This window comes from Rousettus aegyptiacus, unplaced genomic scaffold (genome assembly GCF_014176215.1).
Source record: "Rousettus aegyptiacus isolate mRouAeg1 unplaced genomic scaffold, mRouAeg1.p scaffold_m13_p_1, whole genome shotgun sequence".
Lineage (NCBI taxonomy): Eukaryota > Metazoa > Chordata > Mammalia > Chiroptera > Pteropodidae > Rousettus > Rousettus aegyptiacus.
In genome coordinates, this window is record NW_023416284.1 from 15,754,840 (window position 1) to 15,775,884 (window position 21,045).

A 21,045-nucleotide genomic window follows, 5' to 3' on the forward strand; every position below is an offset into this window, starting at 1 on the left:
GCAAGGAAGTACTATTTCGGGGGCGCAATCGTAAGTCCAAGGCCTAAGTAGGGAGCAGGTTTGGAGGGCTCCAGGAGCAACACGTGACTGGAGTGGAAGGGGAGAGGCTGGGCAGGGGGAGAGGAAGCCAGGGCAATGTCACCAGCCCTGAGTCCAAGGGGACCGTGGCACGGTTTTGAGCAGGGGAGTGGCACGATATGACTTGTATTTTTTAAAGTGGTACCGCCAGGAAGCAAGAGGTGGGGGAGTCTGGAAATCTAGAACCACCCACCAGGATTTGCAGTGGGACCGAATGTGAGAGCGTGTCTAGGGTTTGGGGCCACAGCTCTTGGGAGGGGGATTTGGCACCAACCGCAGTGGGAGGACTGTGGGAGGGACAGGTTTGGAAGGAGGAGCAGGATTTACTTTCAGACAAGTTGAACATGAGATGCCTGTGGAGGTCCAGGTAGAAATGAGAGTGGGGGTTCAGGACAAGGTCCTGGCTGGAAACTTAAATCTGAGAATCATCAGCATATGGAGGGTATTTAAGTCGTGAGGCTGCATTGAATGACTCAGGGAATGAAGAAGGGCAGAGAAGAGAAAGACAGAGCCCTGGGCAAACCAGTCTTTGGAGATGGTTTGCGGTGAGGAAAACCAGCAGAGGAGGCCGGGAAGAAGAAACCACAGAACGAAAGGACGAGTGGCGTCCCGAGTGAGCGCGATACTGGGGAGACTAAGCGCAGGTGCCAGGGTGGGCCAGCCCTGCGTCCGCCTTCCCGCCCTCCCGCCCGCAGCTGTTCCTTGGACACACAGATGACTGGTGCAGAGTAGAGCCCCTGCTGTCGTGGAGGGACGGGGACAAGTGGACAACGATTCCTTTATAGTGTGACAAGAACGGGGGAGCACTTGTGCTGGAGATGGATGTAGACAGAGTGCGGGCATCCCGCGTGGGCTTGGAGGGCCAGGGAGCAGTTCTCATGGAGGAGCGTCGGGGCGACTTCACGTGGCCCCTGGGGTGGAGATCACCATGGCAAGGAGGCGTTTGGGGTGGGCGCTAGAGTGCCACGGGAGACGGTGGAATGGGAAGGTGACCCCCAGCAGTTTGTGGAAGTGTCACAGAAGTCAGGGTATGTGGAGAGGCCGCAGGGAATGGCCGTTTGGGTTGGCGGCTCTGGCTGCTCGGAGAGAAACTGGAGAAGGGGTTTGAGAGAGGCAGTGGGAAACTTTGGCCTCAAGAAGCTCACGATCTAGTTTGAGGATGAGGCAGAGCCCCAGAGTGGAGGGTGGGAGTGGCGGGTGCCTGAGGGGGAGGCCCAAGAAAGTATCGTGGGAGCTCTCTGGGCAGGAGGAGGTTGGCTGGGTGAAATCAGGGAAGGCTGCCAGTGGGAGGCAGACTTTGAAGAATGCGTGGGCTTTGGTTTTGCCCAGATGCGCAGAGAAGCTTTCTTGGCAAAGGAGACCACACATGCAAAGGTATGGAGGCAGGAGCTTGCGATGTGTTTCCAGGAAGCAGAGCCTGATGGGAGAGATTAGCCAGGATCCTTGGAGTCAGGCCCAAAAGATTTCACCATCTCCTCTGCTTATCACATGGGTACTGCAAAGCCCTTGCAGGTTCCTGAGCTGGGGAGAGACACAGTGGGATCTGGTTTTAGGAGCACAGGTTGGGCAACAATTGACAGGTGAACTGGAGGGAAAGGAAAGGGGTCCTGGAGGTAGGAATACCCTTTCGGAGGCAGGTGCGCACCCAGGTCAGGGGTGGTATTGGCCTCAGCAGCAGCCACAGGTAGGACCCAGGTGACATTTTTCCTTTAAGTTGGGCCAAAGGTTTTGCAAACTGCAGTCTCATGCCCAGTAATGCAGGAGCAGTGCAAGGCCTCGGTGACCCCAGAAGACTGTGGAGGGGCTGCTCAGGGCCAATTGGGGGCAAGGAGAGAGAGCCTCACTTCTGTTTATTAGGTTAAGCTCACATGTACCCAGCATTGTGGGTACTTTCTTTCCCCTGCCCCATTTCACCCTTGCTGCAGCCTTATGAGGCAGGTCCTGCTGGCACCCCCATTTTGCAGATGAGGAGCATAAGGCTCAGAGAGGTACACTAACTTGCCCTGGTGCATAGGTGGTATATGATGAAACCAGGTTCTGAACCCACATCTCCCTGGCTAGGCCAGTGTTTCAAAGAAGGCTAAGGGACCCTACAAATAACTGACTTGCCAAGTATTTGCTCTGTGCCAGGCATATACAAATGTCTTTATCAGATGTATTTAGGCCAGGCCTGTATAAATGCATTTATCCAGGCTCAGGAACTTGCAGTGGCTCCCCAGCACCCTGGCCCAGTGATCTTAACCTCCTTTTATAGATGAGAACTTCGACACTAGACCAGGGGTCCCCAACCCCTGGGCTGTGTGGCCTGTTAGGAACTGGGCCTCATAGCAGGAGGTGAGCGGTAGCTAGCGAGCGAAGCTTCATCTGTATTTGCAGCCGCTCCCCAGCACTAGCATCACCGCCTCAGCTCTGCCTCAGATCATCAGGCATTAGAGTCTCATAGGAGCACTAGTCCCTGGTGCCAAAAAGTTGAAGACTCAGAGCAGATGTGTCAGTGGCCCAAACTGGGATTGGACCCAGGGCTGCGAACTTTTAACATTCTCACTGCCTCTTGCCCTGGAGAGAAGGAGAGGAGGAATGGGGTCCTTGGTGAACGGCAAAGAGTTCAGAGCTGGAGCTCCTTAACTTTTGTGCCCCATTGGCTCTTTGCATATAACTCAGTAACTGCTCACTGAGTGGGCATAAGTCCTTTCCCCTCAGGGCGCTGCCAGGCCGGCTGCAGGTGCAGATAGAGTTGAATTCAGGATAGGGCCTTCTCTTGGGCCCAGCCTGGCCTCTGGGTAACCTCTGGCCTGGAATGAAAGGCTTTCCAATAAGCGCCTTGCTGGCCCGCAGCCCAGCTGTGGGGTAGGTGGGTGTGAGGGCAAGAGCAACTGAGAAGGATTCAAGAACCTGAGAGCATGGGCAGAAGAACCTTGCCAACAAACCTCTTAGTGAGCAGCCTTCTCAACCTGTGCCTCTGGGGCATTTGGGAAGGAGAGCCGGTCACGAGGAGCCCGGGCTGCCTCCCAGCCCAGCCGAGGCCCTGGGGCCTCTGGGCTCAAGCTCAGCCCAGGGGTAGCAGGGCCTGTGGCGTGAAAGCACCAGACAGCCCAGGGCAGGAATGGGAAATCAGATCCTGTGGGCCGCCTCTCCCTGGGCCTTGAAGACACAGAGCATGGGCTTCCAGTGGGGGTGCGGCGGGGTCCGCGATCAGATACAAAGTTGGGTTCACTGGGTGAGGCCACCCTTGTAGAAAATACATTACATTTGCTGGGGATGGGGCTCCACGCCCCCTTTGGTCTAAGTCTAATCTTAAGCTGTCCCCAACCCCCTCTGGGGCCCTCATCTGTGAAATAAAGGCATGGGGCAGCGAGGTCTCAAAAATCCCTCTAAGCCCTTAAAAATTCACGTGTGAGGCCCTGTGGTACAACAGCAGGGGCCCGCGCTTCAGAGCCAGTGCTCTGTGGCCTGGGCCTGTCTCGGCTCCACCCATGTGTGGCACATGAGTGTCCCCATGCCCGAGCACCTCCGGAGGGTGAACGGTTCCCATGAACCACGTCCAGCCTTTGACACATACAGGGGGAGCCAGGAAAGCGGCAACTTTGTTTGGCTCTGAGTAGGTTTCCCTACCAGTCCTCAAGTACAGGTGGGGCCGACCTTCTGGAAATTCATTTCAACCCCAATACGAAGCCATCCCACAGCGGCGACTCTGGGCGAGGAAGGGCCTCACTTCCCCAGCCCTCCCCTCCTCCCGCTGTTCCTTGCACACCCTCCCTTCTGGAAATGCAGTAGGTAACCTCCAGCCTGATCTTTCCCCCAACTTCTCCCCGATCTCCTTCCCATCCTTTCCCAGGCCGTGCCCTTTGTCAGACCTCGCCTGGCCTTGAGAAGTGGTTAAGTGAATTTCAGAAGGATTCTCGGCCTGCAAAGTCAACACGAGTGAGCAGTTAGGGAAGCACTAATTAAGGCCATTAGACGCTAACTCTGAATGCAGGAGGGCTGGCAAAGCCGTGCTTGAGACTCAAGTGAGGCTCAGCACTGCCGGAGAGCTCTAGAGCTCCTCTGGGGAAGGTGGGGTCTGTGATGCTCAATGCTTTGAGCCCCTGCGAGGAGGACCGAGAAGGAATAATTACTCCTCTTAAGCTATCATCAGGCTGAGGGAAACTGCGGTGGCCCACAAGGACTGTGTTTGTAAGGAGTTGAAGGAGATAGCAGCCACCTCTTCTAGGAAGCCTTCCAGAAGACTCCAAGCGCATCTCTTTTCCCTCCCTTCCTCCTTCAAGTCCGCTGTGCTCCAGGCCCTGGTTGTACCACATAAGGAGATCTCCCTCATCATTCTTCTGCCCAGTTTGTGGTGGGGAAAACTGTCATTTTCTGCACAATTTTCTCAGCATTTACTCCCAAGACCAGAGGGGAAGGCCCAGCGGTGGGGCCCGGGGCTCATAGCTCATGCTCATGTCCTCACTCACTGGCCTAGAGCAAGGGTGGCCACGAACATCTGCGGTTTGTGCATTTGTTTGGTTTCTTTGCCCAAACTTTCTATTTTTTTTTTTTTGAACAGAAAGAAATTTCTGATTATAAAAACAATTTGTGGGTTAAGAAATCAGAAAGCACCTGTAATCCCAGCACACGGAGCTAACCACTGCATCACATCCTGCCAGACTTAGTTCTGTGCAGATGCATTCACGTGTGGCATACAATAAAGAACTTACATACATTTTTAATTTTTTTTTTTTGCCATCACTTTTTTTTAACTTAACAGATCCCAGTAACCACAGGTCTGTCTCACCTGTGTAGGTGGCTGCATAGTGTCCTAGTTTATATTTGAGCCACAATTTCTATAACTCATCCCCTATTGTCGGACCTGGAGTTTTTTCCTCAACTTCTCCCCATTGTATATGGCACTATTTCTAAATAAATATTTATGAATATCTTTTTTTCTTAGAATGAAATAAGGAATGGAATTGAAAAGTCAGCGAACTGGCACATTCGTTAAGGCCGTATAAGTCAAATGCCAGTTCACCCTTCCCCCAGCATCACTGAAAAGTGGCCGATGCCCAACTGGCCCTGACGGTGGACTTGCTGGCAGAGATGAGTGGCCCAAGGTCTGGGAAGTGGCTCAGCCCATGAACTTGGTCTCCCCTACCCACTGCCTGCTCTTTACTGCCCTGAGGAGGAAGCAGCCCCCAGGGGGACACTGGGTCCTGGACTCACCTTCGAAGGCTGGTGGCGCTAGAGTCTCCCCAGCTCACGCCAGGGCCAGGCGTGGCCTCAGCCTACCCCGGCACTTAGAGGGGCCTGGGGAATGATGGCTCGTGTGACTGGGATGGAAAGGGTAAGAATGACCCTGGGCATGCCTCCGACACCCTGTGTTGCAGGAGGCCTCAGTGGGGCGACGATCATCGACTCCCTGGACACCCTCTACCTCATGGAGCTGAAGGAGGAGTTCCAGGAGGCCAAGGCCTGGGTCGAGGAGCACTTCCACCTGAACGTGGTGAGTCAGAGACGCTCCTGGTGCTAGGGCCAGAATCGGCCCGAGAGGCCCATGGCCAGCTCCACCTTGTCATCTCTGAGGCCCAGAGGTGTGGAGGCTCCGGCCGCAGCCTGCACAGCAGAGCAGTCCGGGAACCAGGGCTCCAAGCACTCTGTGCCGAGTCCCCTCCCCTAGGACCAGCCTTAAGATGAGGGGTGAACCCCCACCTTGGCCTGCCCGGGAGTATTTACCAGCCTGGCCCCCTCCCCTGAGAGGAAAGACAGCCATGGCCATTCCTTCCCCTCCCCGGGGTGCTAGGCCTGTTGCTCACACCCAGGAAATCCCTTCTAGGGCTGAACCTGTCGCACAGACTAGCAGCAGTGAGGGGAGTCACGATGGAGGGGAGAAGTGGCTTATCTGTTTAGGGCCGCTCCAACCCGGAGGCCCCCCGCCCCCGCCCCGTGCTGCCCTCCTGAGATAGATGAGAGGGAGCGGGGGCCTTCTGGCGAGAGGCCCATGCCCACGTCCCGACTCTGTAGGTTCCCCGCCTCTCGGGCACCCCTGGTCAGGGGACCAGAACCTTGGGGGAGAGGATGGTAATACCAGCCCCCAACACACACGCTGATCTCCCAGCACAGACTAAAGTAAATGACCCATCCTGGAGGCCTCAGCTCAGCATAGGGAGAGGCTGTTCAGATGAATCTGGGGGACAAGACATGGAGCCAGATGGGGAGGGGGGCGGGGTCACATCATAACACGCCATAGAGCTCCATCTGAGATCCCGCAATGACAGGTCCGGGAATGAATGGGAACAGCTCCTGCAGCGCGTGGCAGAATCGAGGACAGTGTCAGCTCAGAGCAGTGCAGAGACAAACTCTGGCAAGTCTCAGAGAGGAGCACTCCCCGGGCTCAGGCGCCCGGCCTGGGGGACATCGTGTGACCTCCCCGCGCCTCGGCTTCCCCAGCTTTGCGAGGGGAACCCCACACGGCAGCAGCAGTAGTGATGCCTAAGCCACAGGCTTGCGAGCGGTAACTCTCATCACAGGCTGCGAAAGCACTTTACAGCACTGCAAAGTCCCGATACAGATGTCAGCGGTGCCATTTTATCATCATCGCCGTCGCCACTGAGGCTTGTTCTGACTTTCGGTGGTCTGCGTGAGGCGAGGAAGTTTAGGGTCCCATTTCCCACTGTATCGAATGGGAGGAAGACAGAGCGGCAGAAGGGAGGTGTCTTCATAGACCCATCTTGCCCCTCTGCAGATCGTGGGTAAAGAATGGGCATCGGGCAGCCGCCCAAGTAAGTGGCTCAGGTGGGATTTTAACCCAGCCCTGGTCCTTGATATGATGCCCCAGCACCCCTGATTTGCAGACCAGACTTCAGAAAGAAAATAACAATGATTAAGGCAAGAGTGGAGGTGCCCTGAGGGCTGCAGAGCTGAGGAGAGAAATTGCCAGTTATTTACAAATATCTGTTTGGTACCACTTCCTCTTGGCCTTGGCCCTTTCCTGTCTGCCCCAGAACCATCTCCGAGAACCTCCTCTTGCCCTGTCACCACAAAGAAGGGCCACGCCATCCTCTTGCTCAGCCGAGGAGGTATCCTCCAGAAATGGAGGTAGCCAGCCAGACTAAAGGAAGGTTTGCCTCCCCTCTGGCCAAGCTTCAACCAGCAGGTCCCCAAGCGAGTTCTTAAGCTACTTGGAGAGCAGCCAGGTATAACTTTGTTCCGATGGCCTCGGGCAAGGGCTGGGGAAGGGAGCCAAAGCCAGTGTTTATTTGGAACGCTGTAAATGTGTGGGTAGCAGCCGCCAGGCAGGTGCTGATCCTTCTCGGCTTTTACTGTGAAAACCACCACCAAACATCAAGGGAGCCCCATCCAGGCGCCGCCAAGTCAGCAGCGTAGAGAAGGAGCAGCCAGGGTCCCTGTCTGGCTCAAGGGCCCGGCTGCCCCTGGGAGCCCCACGGACACCTCACGAGTGTACCCACTGCCCTCCCCCTTCTTTCTGCCCTGCAGAGTGGAGAAGCATCCTTGTTTGAGGTGAACATTCGGTACATCGGAGGACTCCTCTCAGCCTTCTACCTGACGGGAGAGGAGGTGAGTTGGTGTGTTTCCACACCCCGGACCCACTGAGGATGGGAAGGGCTTAGGACTTCTAATCCCTGCCCTTCATTTCACCAGTGAGGAAACAGGGATCCGCAGGGATTCACTCAGGGACACCCATGTCCCCCACCTCCGTGGTGCCACCTGCAGCCTCCTCCCCATCTCTGATGCTTCCATTGCTGCCCAGGTGAGCCCACTGGCTCGCACGGCTGGTAGTAAGTTCTCTAAGGGCAGCACCAGGTCTACCCTATCCACGCAGCCCCTCCGGCGCACGCGGTCACTCCTGAGCTCCGTGGGGGCTTGTAGAGCTGCTGGACTAGTTCCTGCAGGTGCTGATTCTTGGGGATGATGAAGCCAAGACCATTGTTTCACCACTTCCAGCCCCAGGCAACCTTGGCCTACTCACAGCCACCTTTGCCCTCCCCTCCTAGGCCAGCCACCAGCCAGACCCAGCTCTAAGTCTCAAGGGGACGGTGGGGGAGGTGGGGTGGCCACATGGTGTAAGTACTAGGCCTTGGCCCCTGTGCGCCGCGTTGGCTTCCAGAAGAAGGGCCCTGGGCACAGTCAGAAAGGCTGGACTTCACCCCCACGCTGCACTTGCCTGTGGCCTTGAGCAGGTCCCGACCCCCATCCTGGAGCCTCACTTTCTTCCCCAGCATGGGGAAGGTCTTAATGCCCCCCCCACCCGCCTTGAGTCAAAAAGTCTTGAGACACGGGGCAGGAGGAAAAGGGTTTGACCCCAGAGCTGCATTCCAAGAGAATTTTGAAAACCACAGAGCTCTGTGGAAATGGGAGGCATCTTCATCCCCTCATGAGCTCCCATGAAGGCACAGCCCAAGTGCCTGGTGGTGAGGCTGGCCGAGTCCCCAGGACATCCGTCAGCTGTGTTCCCTGTTACCCAGAGGGTCCACTCACTGCTCAGCAACCACTGCCTTGGGGCCGGAAGCCTCTGCCTGGGCCCTTTACTTTCCCCACACTTCCCCGGCTCTGCCCACCCAGAAATGAATAATTATGCCTGTGGGGGCCACAAAAGTCGGGGCAGCAAGCAGCAGGAAATCCGCTTCACTTCTACAGTTATCTGAGAAAGTCATTCTCTTCCCTTCGGTTTAGGACCACGGGCTGAAGTCGAGAGTTTAGAGGCAACAGGCGTGTGCCTTCTCCCTCCAGGCACTTCAGGCCTCTCTCCATCAGGCATAATCTCCTCGGCAGAGATTACCGCTCATACCAATTTGTCCCCAGATAATTGCAGATGGGAGCCCTAGGCTTTGAGCCACCCGAGGCCAGAATTTCATTTGAAAACCCCAGGACAGGAAAATGACATATGGGACAGAAAAAGGGACCCATGTTCTTCGCAGGCACTTGTCCACCTCCCGCCCAGGGCGAGGGAGGTGGATGTGGAATGCGTGGGTGGGGAGGGGGGCCGTGCAGTGGGGCTCACGGGTCGGCGTGCGGGCCAGTGATTCGGGAGGGAGCTGGTGCTCCTCAGACCTGACGGCTTGTCTTTCCCTCTCTCCTCTGTGGTGTGCGATTCTGAGAACTCGTTCTGAGGCCTTGGCTTCCTAGAAGGGACCATCAGCCTGGCTTTCCAGGAGGCAGACCAGACAGTGGAATGTTGATAGCAGCACCTGTGACTTAGCAAGAATTCAAAAGGCACAGAGAAAGGCCCGAGGGGCTCAGGATTCCTGAGCAGGCAGGCTCCTGGGGTTTCCAGGAGAGCCCCCGGCTCCAGCCACTCCCTCCTGGTCCCTCTGCGCCGTCGCCTGCACCTCCAAGAGGCAGAGACCGTGCCGCCTAGGCACGGCGTCCTCGGTTCCTCAGACAGCCCCGCGCGATGGTGTTCTTACCGATTCGCAGGTAGAACCCGGGTCTTAGGGAGAAGTCACTTGCTCAGGTCACACAGTCCCTGAGGCCTATGTTGGGTTGACTCCTGACTCTGTGGCCTCTATACCATGAGCTGGAGTCGTAGCCCTCGGTCAGCCTGGCCCAGCATCACCACTAGTCACCAGGGCTCAGCCACACGAGACCGAGGCCTCCATCTCACACACAGCGGGTAGCTGTGGAGTGGGTCTTTCTTAAAATTCCCCATGAATACTTGCGGAATGAACAGTGAAGGGGGCCCCACACCCCTTCCTGGGCAGAGGCCTTTCTTTGCATGTAGCCAGCCCTCCCCGGACTCCACGAGGATCACAAGCAGCCACAGCCACACCCGGTGGCGCTGACACAGCGCCTTACGGTTTACACAGCACGTTCGCTTATAGGGATATCCTCTCATTTGATTTCTAGAAGAGCCCTGAGAAGCAGCCGGGCCGCACGTCACTGTCCCTTTATGCAGATGAGGCTCAGAGACAGTACGTGGCTCACCCAAGGTCACATGGCTGCTAAGCGGGCAGATCTGAACCTGGGCTCTGACTCCCCATCCAGCACCTTTTCTACTCTACAGAATGTAACTCCTGCTGGCTTCTCTCACCTCTCTTCCGGAACTGCCGGGCCACTGCCCGCTGCTCAGCATGGCTGTCTGAGGCCCTCTCCCTGTGTCAGGAAGGCAGCTTGGTATCCTGGAAAAGAGCCACTTATGAGCTCCACGCCTTGGGCGAATCGCTTCTCCGAAACTCAGTGTTGTCCTCCTCACAGTGGGCCAACGCCTCCCCCACACGGCTGTGCGAGGACTGAGGGTCGGGTCACTACGACGCCCGGCGCACTGTGCTATCGTGATTTATAATGAGAAATACGTGTTTGGTCTTCGTCCTGTTTCTGGCACAGAGTTCCTAAAGCCATTGGGGTGACTTATGGACCCCATTTAAGGATGGGGGCCGATTTCCAGGGAAACCAGCTATGTGGTTAGAGGGTTGGAACTTTCATTCCCACCCCGCTTACCTCCAGGAAGGAGAGAGGGGCTGGAGGATGAATCCATCGCCGATGGCTTAATCAACCATACCTCTGTAATGAAGCCTTTATGAAAAACCGAAAGGATGGGGTTCAGAGAGCTCCCAGGCTGGTGAGCACATGGAGATTTGGGGAGAGCGGTCAGTACACTTGGGGAACATGGACGTTTCATGCCCTTTCCCCATACCTTGCCCTGTGCATCTCTTCCATGTGGCCGTTCTGGGTTATAGCCTTTTATAATAAACCGATAGGCCAGTAATTAAATTGTCTTCTGAGTTCTGCGAGCTACTCTAGCCAATTAACCAAGCCCAAGGAGGGGTTCTGGGAACCACTCACTTATAGCCAGTCAGGACTACAGGTAACAACATTGCAATTAGGTTCAGAAGCTATTACACACTTATTCACTTCCACGATGAAGAGGATCAGTGTGCCTCTGTTCCCAGCGGTCCCCGTCCTGGCCACACACACTCTCACTCAGCATCCTTCCTGAGATGGCTGAGACCTTGCCCTGCTGGCCGGTAGCAGGGCCTTCCAAAGGAGGAGACACGGTTTGCGAGCGAGAAGCGTCAGCTCCGAGTCCTCAGGGCAGAGGGCAGCCAGACAGCAGCCTGGAGCCTCAGGGTTGTGTTTGGTCCCGGTGGGTCACTTTGTGCCACTGGGCTCAGCCTCCCCAGGGGCCAGTGAAGAAATCGGGAGCCTCAAATGAGAGCCCTTAGTTGTTGCTAAACCTGTGGTTTCTGGGGTGACAGAAGCTTGGGAATCTGGATTCTAGACCAGCTCCCCCAGGGATTCCGACGCGGCTGGCCCTCTGCCCACTTATCGGACCCACTGTCCGGCACTGGCATTATCTATCATCTTCTCTTGGCCATCACTGCCAAAGAGTGGTTCTTCGCCACCCTCTCCTTCCCTCCGCCTATCCTTCTTGCCTCCGACTTTCCCCCCCCCACACACACACACCCTGATTCCTAAGCACCCACCCCCTCAGAGGCCCCTCAGAGGCCTCTCATCCACTTCCCACAGAGTCAGAGAAGCTGGACCTCACCCCCACTGCATTCCCTAAACAGCTGCCTCAGCATTTTTAAATTCTATGTGTTGGGGTCGGGGGACCTCAGAAAGACTTTGTTTTGCAGCTGCACGCAGGAGGTCAGCAAATGGTCACCCTCAAGCCCCGGCAGTGAAAGGAACCTCATGTTGTCCCACCAGGAGCGGTTTCGTAAGGACTGGTGTCTCCTCCTCTAAAAGATACACGATGTTTGTTGCGAGTTTGTTTCTATTATAAAAATAGCACAGAAGATAGAGATAAGCCAAAAGGAGAAAATTAAAATCCTCCCTGAGCCTGCCCCTCCCAGGAGACTTGTTAATATCGTGGCGTATTCCCTTCCCATCCTTTTCTCATGCATCCAGATGCATATAATTTTTACAAAAGTTGAATCACACTATTTTGACGTATTTTTTTCTTAATAGATTATAAACCCTTTCTTTGCTGTTAAATATTCTTCCACGACATCATTTCAGGGGCCATGTGGTTTTCTATTACATGGAAAAGCCATCATTTAACCACTTCCCTATTGTTTGCTATTTAGAGTATTTCCATTTTTTCCACTATTCTAAACAATGCTGGAATAAATAACCATAAAGTTAAATCTTTACAGCATTCTTGATTATTTGTTTCCCTAGAATAAAATCCTAGGAGAGAAACTAACTGCTGAGTCAGAAGGCCACAGGTGTTTTTGAATTGATGAGGAGGACAGTTTGAGGAGGTCAGAGCCTTGGGCAGGGGCCCCAAGGCCTGGGACTTCCTTGTGGCTCCCTTGCCATCATGTGGGTGGCTTAAGATAAGCCAGTCTCCTTCTTCATTTATTCTTATCTGTAAATGGAAACAGTGGGCAGAATCTGAATGCAAAAGGGAAAAGACCCTCCCTGGTTTACAGATGGGAACGTGGTACTCGGAGGGAGGCCATGGTTTACTGAGAAGCACATACGTGCCAACCTCTGGGACAAGGTCTGGAACCAGGTAGGGGTCTGGGCTCCCAGGCCAGTGCTCTTTATGCTAGGTCCAAATGTGTTTCCCATGCACTCAGCCTGTGACAGCCTGGTCTCACAGAATGGGCAGGCACTGACCCTTGGTGTCCTGCTGCCCTGACCGCTCCATCTTCCCAGTGGTCACCCTAATCACAGTTATAATCACTGAACCTTCATCATAGTCCTGACACTGTGGTAAGTTCTTTACAACCATTATTTAATTTTCGTTCTTCCCAACAACCCTCTGAAGAAGGCAATATTGTCCTTGTTTTATGACCAAGCAAAGCAAAGCTCAGAGAGAGAGGTGCCTCACCTCAGGCTGCGGAGCCAGGGATTTGTGGAGTCAGGCTCACATCCAGGCCTGTCCCGCCGCAGAGCCTAACGCAGCGCCACCTCCCACCCGGGGCCAGACGGCATTAGCAGGTTTATCTGCCAGCAGCATCTTCTTGCAGTGACTGCATCCCACCCGGCCCAGATTCATAATGCCCTTTGACCCTTCCAGGTGTTCCGAATAAAGGCCATCAAGCTTGGAGAGAAACTCCTGCCGGCCTTCAACACTCCCACGGGAATCCCAAAAGGCGTCGTGAACTTCAAAAGGTAGGACACCTTCTGGTTTCCCACTGTGGCTTCAGCTGCATCTGCATGGAAACTGAGGCACAGAGAAGGGACAACAACGGCCTCTGGAATCACAGCCAGTCAGTTGGCAGAATGAAAGCTAGCCTTAGCCAAGGGCCTTCCTGGGCCGGTGTTTGTCACCAAACCTGGTTCTTGGGGTTTAGGACAACATAAAGCCTGGTCGAAGAGGGGCAGCTATTCCTCCGTGATGCACCCACAACACCGCTTTGACCCACGACCCTCCAGGCGTGCCCTCCCTCCCCAGCCAGAGTCAGGACACAGTAGGCACATCATGCCCTCCTGACACAAGGAAGTACCCGAAGCTGCTAGGACGTCTCCGGACCCTGGGCAGAGGGACCCCCGGCCTGCCAACCCCCACCCTCAGGGCCAGGTCTCAGGAGCCCAGTGTGAGAACACAGAGGGGCTTCTGGGAGTGTCAAGACCACAGAGGCTCAGATCCCAAGGAGTAAAGAATGTGACTGGCTTTGGTCACATAGGCAGAAACTGCCCATTGCAGGACATGGAACCATGACTTTCAACCCCATTTTTTAAATATAATAATAATAATATTATTATTAGAATTGCACCTCTATAAAAACACTAAATTCTCATTGCAGCAAACGTGGGTTATACCAAAAATGTGGATAAAACCAAAAAAAATCACATGTGGTTCCACTAAAGACAGAAGCCACTGGTAATGTCTCTTTCTATTGGCTGTTTTAAAACACTGGTTTTTATTGGCCACTGTCATCATTTCCCCTCCCGATCTGCTGCCCAATTCAGTATGTGAACCAGAGTCTCTCTGGCAGTCATTAAGTCACAAAGCGAGAGTGGAAGGGACCTCGGGCGACATGGCGAGAGAAGGGTGCAGCTCGGTCCCGCCGCAAAGCCTCTGGGGCGCTCGCCTGTCCCCTCTTGCTTCTCTCCCGTGGGAGTGTACTCCTATCCAACCAAAGGGACAGTGTCAAAGTCAAGAAAACTCACGGCCCAGACGTCATTAAGACCCGTTGGGGCGCGCGAGTCTTGCCCCTGTGCGCCCCGCATGCACCCACCCATCTCGCCTTCCCTCCCCGGCTGTTCCTTCGCAGCCTCCCGGGCCGCAAAGCCCAGCTCAGATGCCGCCTTTGCCATTGAGCCAGAAGCGCCCTTGCCTCTCCGAGCCTCCAGGCACCTTATGTCCTGTCTCATGGCCCTTACCACACTCATCTTCATGTTCCCACACTGGCCTGGAAGCTCCTCGAAGGCAGGGACCACGTCCAATTCTTTGTTCGTTCCTCCGACAAATATTTCTGCCGGATGGTATGTGCAAGATAAAAGATTAATGACGACACTGTTCTTACTGCTTGTCGAGCACTTACCATGTGCCCAGCATTGTGTTAATGGCTGCCATACGTCACCTCACCAACTTACTGCTCACAGCAAAACTTTGAGGGTAGGTATTTGTATTGTTCCCATTATTAAAACGGAGTCTCAGAGAAATGCAGGAACTCGCCCAAGGTCTAGTAGGTAATAGGGCTGAGATTTAAAGCCATTTTGTTACGATCAGTCTGAAAGCTCTGCTCTTAAGGCCTGCCTGGCCAGCCCGCAGACAGGAGCCCAGTTGCGTGTAGCAGACCCCTGGGAGACCTTGTAGGAGGCACCCAGGGAGCTCCCTGGGACCACCCTTCAGGCCCTCCTACAGCCCCAGGCCTGGGAAGAAGGCTATAATATTTCCATTGTGTTGGGTTTCCCTCTTCCATCTCCTGAAGTGATTTCTCATCTTGGGGCACTCAGTCCAGCAGTAGCTTCGGCCAGCTTCCTGGTGGGGAGGAGCGTGCTGGAGGGGGCGGCGGGCGCCCTGGTCCCTGGTGAGAGTGCCCCCGGCTCCCTCTCCGTCCTGGGAGGTCCCCCCTCTCATGTCGGCCTAAATCACTTCAGCACCCTCTCCTGGGCCTTGCAGAGAAGAGGGGGCTTGGCATCTTCACCCGCTGTCCTCTGTGGTCAGAAAGCATTCCTGGGGTGTGACTGCACTTAACTTAAATCTCACCATGAGCCAGGGAGGAGCCCTCAGGGCCAATCGAATCCCATTCTTGGTGCCAAGGTTGACTCCTCAGAGCTGGACACTTGGATGTCTGCTCCAATTCTTCTTCCACAAACGCTGAGCCTGGAGGGACATGGCCAGCTGTCGTGGAGCTGAGACACAAACCTGCTATCTTTCCAGCCCCCTTCTCAGGCCTCCCTGCCCAGGATCAGGGATGGGACCCCAGCTCAGGCACCCCTTCCTCCTCTGTGCACGGCACCGTGCGCCCTGAGCCCCACACCACAGCCCTGGCTGGCTGCCTTACCCTTGTCCCTCAGAGTCCGGACCTGATCCATCATAGATCCTGCCATGTCTGATTAAGGAAGCATATGTATTTGGGGGCTGTTTGCATACTGCCAGGGCCATGCTCCCGTGTTTGCATATGCATATTTCCTGGCAACGCCTCACTTCCATTTTCTAGGTAAAAGTCGGTTGCTAAAGTTTCCCTGTTCCACAGGGAGAACCCCAGGGATGTATACAGCCCCCAGAGCACGAACTGTGCTCTTTGGAGGGCCTGCTGGGGGTGAGGGGCTGGGCCACACACTGCTGCCCCCGTGCTGGGCAGGGCTGGCTGTCAGCCCCAGAAGGAGAGGTGGATAACTAGGCCCTGCCCCAAAACCGCCAGCGAGGAGGACCCTGAGGGAAGGTGGTTCGCCAGTGAGCAGTGACTGCTGCTCCTCCCTCAGGGGAGGTGTGTCTGTGTGGCTGGCCTGGGAGGCAGAGGCAGGAGCAGCTGTGACCTGTGACCTGAAGGGAACACTAGGCTATCTGGGAGGGTGGCAGTGGCCAGTCCAAGGACCTCTGCAGCTGGCTCACTCTCTCTCGCCTTGTTCTCACATACATATTACACTACACCCTGCTGCTACCCATCCAGATCATCGAGGTTCAGATACACAAGCTCACCCTTGTCGCACACACACCCTCGTCCGTACACATGTGCGCACATTCACACACGCACACACGTGCATTTCCATATGCATACCCACACCGATGTGCGCATCTTAATAGTGGTTACGTTTACTGCGCCCTCACCGTATGCCAGGCACGATGCAAGCGCGTCACGTAGACTCTCTTTTCAGCCTCACAGCAACCACATAGACCCCGTTTCGCTCGCGAAGAAACTTATCGACGGTCCCACAGCAGCAAAGCAAAGTTAGAGTCAGAATCCAGATCCGTCTGGCTCCAGTTAATAATCACACCACACACGGGAGTGCACGCACAGGTGTGCACACGCATAGACGCCTCTGCCAGGCCGGGAAGGGGCACTGCGGAAGAGAACTCAGGACGCAGGCCCACTGACAGGCGTCGAAGCCTGAGAGGGTAGCAGAGGGCAGAGCTCCCGTTAGCCCGTTGCCTCCCTCACAGGGCTGATCAGAGGCCCTCCTGGTCTCTGGCTGCTGCCCAGAGAAGGGGCATTTGGGGCACCAAGTACTGAGGATGTGGACTCAGATTCAGCTCTACCACCTTTATCACTTACTCTGTGACCTTGGGGAAAAGTGTCTCCCTCGCGCCGAACCTGAGTATCTTCACCTATGAAACGAGGGTCATGGAATCTACCCTCTAAAGCTAGATGTGAAGATAAAATAAGATGCCACAGCTGCCACATATCAGGAGCTTAATAACTCAAACGACATACCATTTACATGTGCATCCTTATATAATGACAAAATGACAGTAATTACATGCATAATTTATACCTCACAATAACTCTATGAGGTGTGGGTGCCCTCATTTAATGGATGAAGAAACTGACGTCTAGAGAAATTAACCGCGACCTGCCTGAGGTCACCCAGCTGGGAACTGGGGGAGCTGGCACCTGAAGACAGGCTGGAGAGATGAAGGCTCCTGCCCACTGCTCGCCTCCGCCCTGGCCGGCACAGCCCGTCTGCCAGGGCGGCTCCACTCCCCGAGGCCCTGGGAGGGTGAACTTTGGAGGGAGGAGAGAGGCTCATGTGAGGAAAAAGGAGAACAAAAGACGGCTGGGTGGCCGGTGGCTGGTGGCTTTTTTTAACCTTGAATTTCTCTGCAAGGGCAGGAAGTATCAATTATCCAGGAAACCCTCTACCCACTGAGATCACAAGCTGGAGAGAGAAGTCTCGCTTGGGAAGCAGGACCGGCGTCAAAGCCTGGGTCGATGTGGGGCCGTCTGGGTGGGAGACCCCCTTAGGGACATGGCCAGCAACATTTCAGTCTGAATCCCACCTCCACCACCGACTGGCTCTGACCTTCGACAACTCACTTCCTCTCTCTGAGCCTCAGTTTCCTCCTTCACATATTGAAATTAATGAGGCTTCACCTTGTGGGCTTTAAATGAAATAATGATATAAACAGTTTGCCCCAGTGTCTGCCATCTGCAGCAGTTCAATAAACGGAAGCTGTTTTATTTATTATCCAGGAGACAAGTTTCCCCCTCTATGGAACCCATCCCCCCCCCACCTCCCCCAAGTTAGGGAAATACCCAAGGAGTGGAGACAGGAAGACGAGACCAGTGGTCGGTCGCCTTTACGTTTATTGAGGTCACCTGCCCCCAAAAGATCCCAAAACGCAGGTCCTCCATCTGTTTCTGGAAGCGGGGAGACTGGTGAGTTTCCCAACTTCCTCAGAAGTTTAGAAGGAGAAGGGGAGCCCCGGGAAAAGCACTACCCCTCAGGTGGCAAACCATGACCTCCCAGGCCCAACGCCTGCTTCCTAGGTCCTGCTTCTGGGGGGGAAAGAGGGACAGACAGAGACCAGTGCCTGGAGAGCCAGAGCCAGCACAGGAAGGAAGCAGAGGGGCTTCCCAGAGACCCCCGGCCCCCGGCCCCGCAGCCCGCCCCATGCTAAGTGCACCTCGGAGCTCCTACAGGTGCAGAGCTCACTCCACTCTGCTCTGTTCCCACCCTAAGGCCTCCAGTCTCCTGCAGAGGGAGGCAGAGCCCTGTCCCCCTACTTGTCCTAAATGTCCAATAGAAAAGATCATCATGATACACGTGCGGAAAACACAGGGAGAGGAAGCTTCTTGCCCAAGGCCACCCCCACGCTGCACCTTCCTCTTCTCTCTCGATACCCACAAAAGCTGGGATGGAGGCTGAGAGGCAGTAGCCTTTCTCGATTCTTCAGGTGCAGACACTACGGCACGCAAGGAGGCATGGTTCGCCTGAGGCCTCTCAGCTCACACACCTCACCCTGTGCCTCCTGGCTGCGGATCCCAGGGAGACTCTATGTAAAAGCACCCGGAAAGGCGGTGTCCCTGCTCATTATTATATAACTGAAACTGAAGCCAGCTGCACCGTGGTTAGGACAAGCTCTGGCATCAGAGCAGCTTTGGATCCAAGCTGCTCCACTTGCTGTGTGATCTCAGGGGGGCAACGTCACTGTCCTGTGCCTTGTTTTCCTCATCTGTAAAGGGGGCAGTGGGAGGGTTATCTGCGGCCCTGCCCTCTTTCCCCTTGAAAGCACCCAGAACGGGAAGTGGTTACCTGACAGCCTTCTCCTGTGAGGCGCAGGGCCGTGCTAGTAATAACCAACGACTTTATCGAAAGTGTTCGTGGGAAGCGCGTGGTTAAGGGGTGAGGAATCTTTGCTCCGAGAGCCCCCGCCTCTGTTATTCCGAACCTCGACTTCCTCGGGGTCTGGCAACCCCAGGTGTGTGTTCGTACCAGAGCCACCTACCTGCCTGTCAGGTGTGGGTTCCAGGAGGGGGCCACTGGGTGCCCTTGGGCGGCACTGACAGTGTTAGGGAGAGAAAAAGGGCGACGTGAGGTCCCTGCCATGTATCGGGCCCTGTTCAGACCCTGGCCACAGACCCTGGCCACAGAACCGCTTCCCCTCCACGTCCAGTGCCATGGACCGTGAGCAGTTTGGCTAGAGGGCAGAAATAAGTGTCTGTGGGGTCTTTATGGTCCCTGACAGCGTTATCAGTATCACCTATAAATTTAGCATGACGTGTGTGCCAGGTCTTGGCCACCAAGACAGCTCCGCAGCTGTCCTTCTCAAGCCCACAAGTCTTTCAGGGACTTCTTGGTGATAGAAATAAGGAATGTTGCAAGTCAGGCAGGTCTCGGTTCAAAGGACCTTCAGCAAGTCACTTCATCCTGCCGACCCCAGTGTCCTCATCAGCAAAATGGGGCTGTTTCCAGCACCGAGCCCCAGGAAAGATTAACTGAGATTGCAATGAAAGCTCCTAGGTCAGCGCCCCACCCCCCACTGAGCGGTCCCTTTACTCTCCCAGAGGAGACAGCTGACAGCAGCTGCTTGTCTTTTCAGCGGCTTCAACAGGAGCTGGGGCTGGGCCATGGCCGGGAGCAGCAGCATCCTGGCGGAGTTTGGATCCCTGCACTTGGAGTTCCTACACCTCACCGAGCTCTCTGGCAACCAGGTCTTCGCGGAAAAGGCGAGTCCTCCCTGCTCCCTTCCCAAAGGGCTCCTTCCTCTCCTCCTCACAGAAAGCAGGAGGGTAGGCACTCAGCCTGTCCCAGGCCACAGGGCAGTGGATCACACAGGTCAGCATGGGAGTGAGTGGCGAACCCAGAAGCCTCACTAACGGTTCCTTGCGGAAGGCTTGATTGTCTCCAATCCCAGGCGGCAGGGAAGGCGAGTAGTCAGGGTCCTACAGAGCGCGGGGAAGAGGCGAAGCTGCCTGGGAGAATGTTCTCACTGCTCTGTCAGCTCCGTGGCAGCCACACGTATGTGAAATCTGGAGAAAACGCAACAGCTGAAATCTAGGCACCAGCTCGCTTTGGCAGGAATTGGCCACCCGGTGCAAAAGTCCCCTTTCCAAAGACGTTGAACGTTCTCGTGTGAGATCTGCCTGCCTTTTCCTTCCAGATGCCGGTCTAGCTTGTGCTGTCGGCAGGCTGGCAAGGCGATTTCCCTCCACGGCAGAGGCGCACGTCTGTTCCTTCTCACTGTTACCGAGCTAGCTAAGGCCGCCTGAGGAGCTGAGAGATAGTGTCCAGGCTGTCGTCCATCCTGGCGGCTGCTCGTTCCTCCCTCCGGGAAGCCCTCCAGAAGGAGCGGTTCCTCCGTGTCGCAGCCCTTGGCAGTCCCACTGTCTGGAAGTGTCTCCACGGCTCTAACTCTAAACCCACAGAAGGGAAATGTAAACATGCCACCCTCAGACAGTGCTCAGGCTCCAATAGTTGTCCCTTCCTGAGTCTTGCCTGGAGAGGGGAAGCCCCACCCTTCAAGAACCCAAAGTCCCCACTCCAAAGCCTTCCCTTCCCCCTAATGTTAGCTTCTTACCATGCCATGGGAGCTGGGAGCTCAGGGACGCACACTCTGCCCAGTGGCTCCCAGCCAACCAGCCACAAAGCATCACCTGGCACACCTGTGAGGAAACGGCTCTCTGGGCTTCGCCCCAGGCCCAGGAACCTGAGTTTTTAATCAGCACCTATTTGCTTTTTGACACCAGGTTTAGGACCACTGCTTATTCAGTGTGGGATTCCACCCACGCATTCTTGAGAAAAGGCTCAAAAAGATCTTTTCAACCCCTTGATCACTTCTGCTACCTTGGGGCTCACTACCGCTCATCACATTGTCAGACCTTCAGAATCTTCTCCTTGTGTGGAGAGGACTCCGCGGCCCTGTGACGCCCCACCTCGCAGGTTCCCCTTCCCAATGGTCCCACCTCCACACCCTCCCTGCCCCTAGACTCCCCAGGTTCTACTGCCCTTGAGCCAACTCCTCCAGGAAGATTGTGGTCGGTTCAGAATGGAGAGGGACGAGCAGCTCTCTCTAGTCACTGGCACGTCTGGAGATAAGAGCTACCTATGCACTGCTCACCTGTAGGGTCCCTGACCCTCCCAACAGCGCTATGTGCTGGGTCTTCCTGTCATCCCCATTTTACAGAGGAG

General features: G+C 55.3%; 1 protein-coding gene across 1 annotated transcript in view; it reads left to right on the forward strand.

The window, feature by feature from the left end:
* Positions 1-21,045, forward strand: part of MAN1C1 (mannosidase alpha class 1C member 1) — a 128,061-nt gene that overhangs the window by 89,742 nt on the left and 17,274 nt on the right. Inside the window, exons 3-6 of the mRNA XM_016129813.2 lie at positions 5,439-5,554; positions 7,546-7,626; positions 13,040-13,134; positions 19,457-19,583. Of these exons, the coding sequence (XP_015985299.2) occupies positions 5,439-5,554; positions 7,546-7,626; positions 13,040-13,134; positions 19,457-19,583 (419 nt within the window). The remainder of the gene's footprint in view (positions 1-5,438; positions 5,555-7,545; positions 7,627-13,039; positions 13,135-19,456; positions 19,584-21,045) is intronic.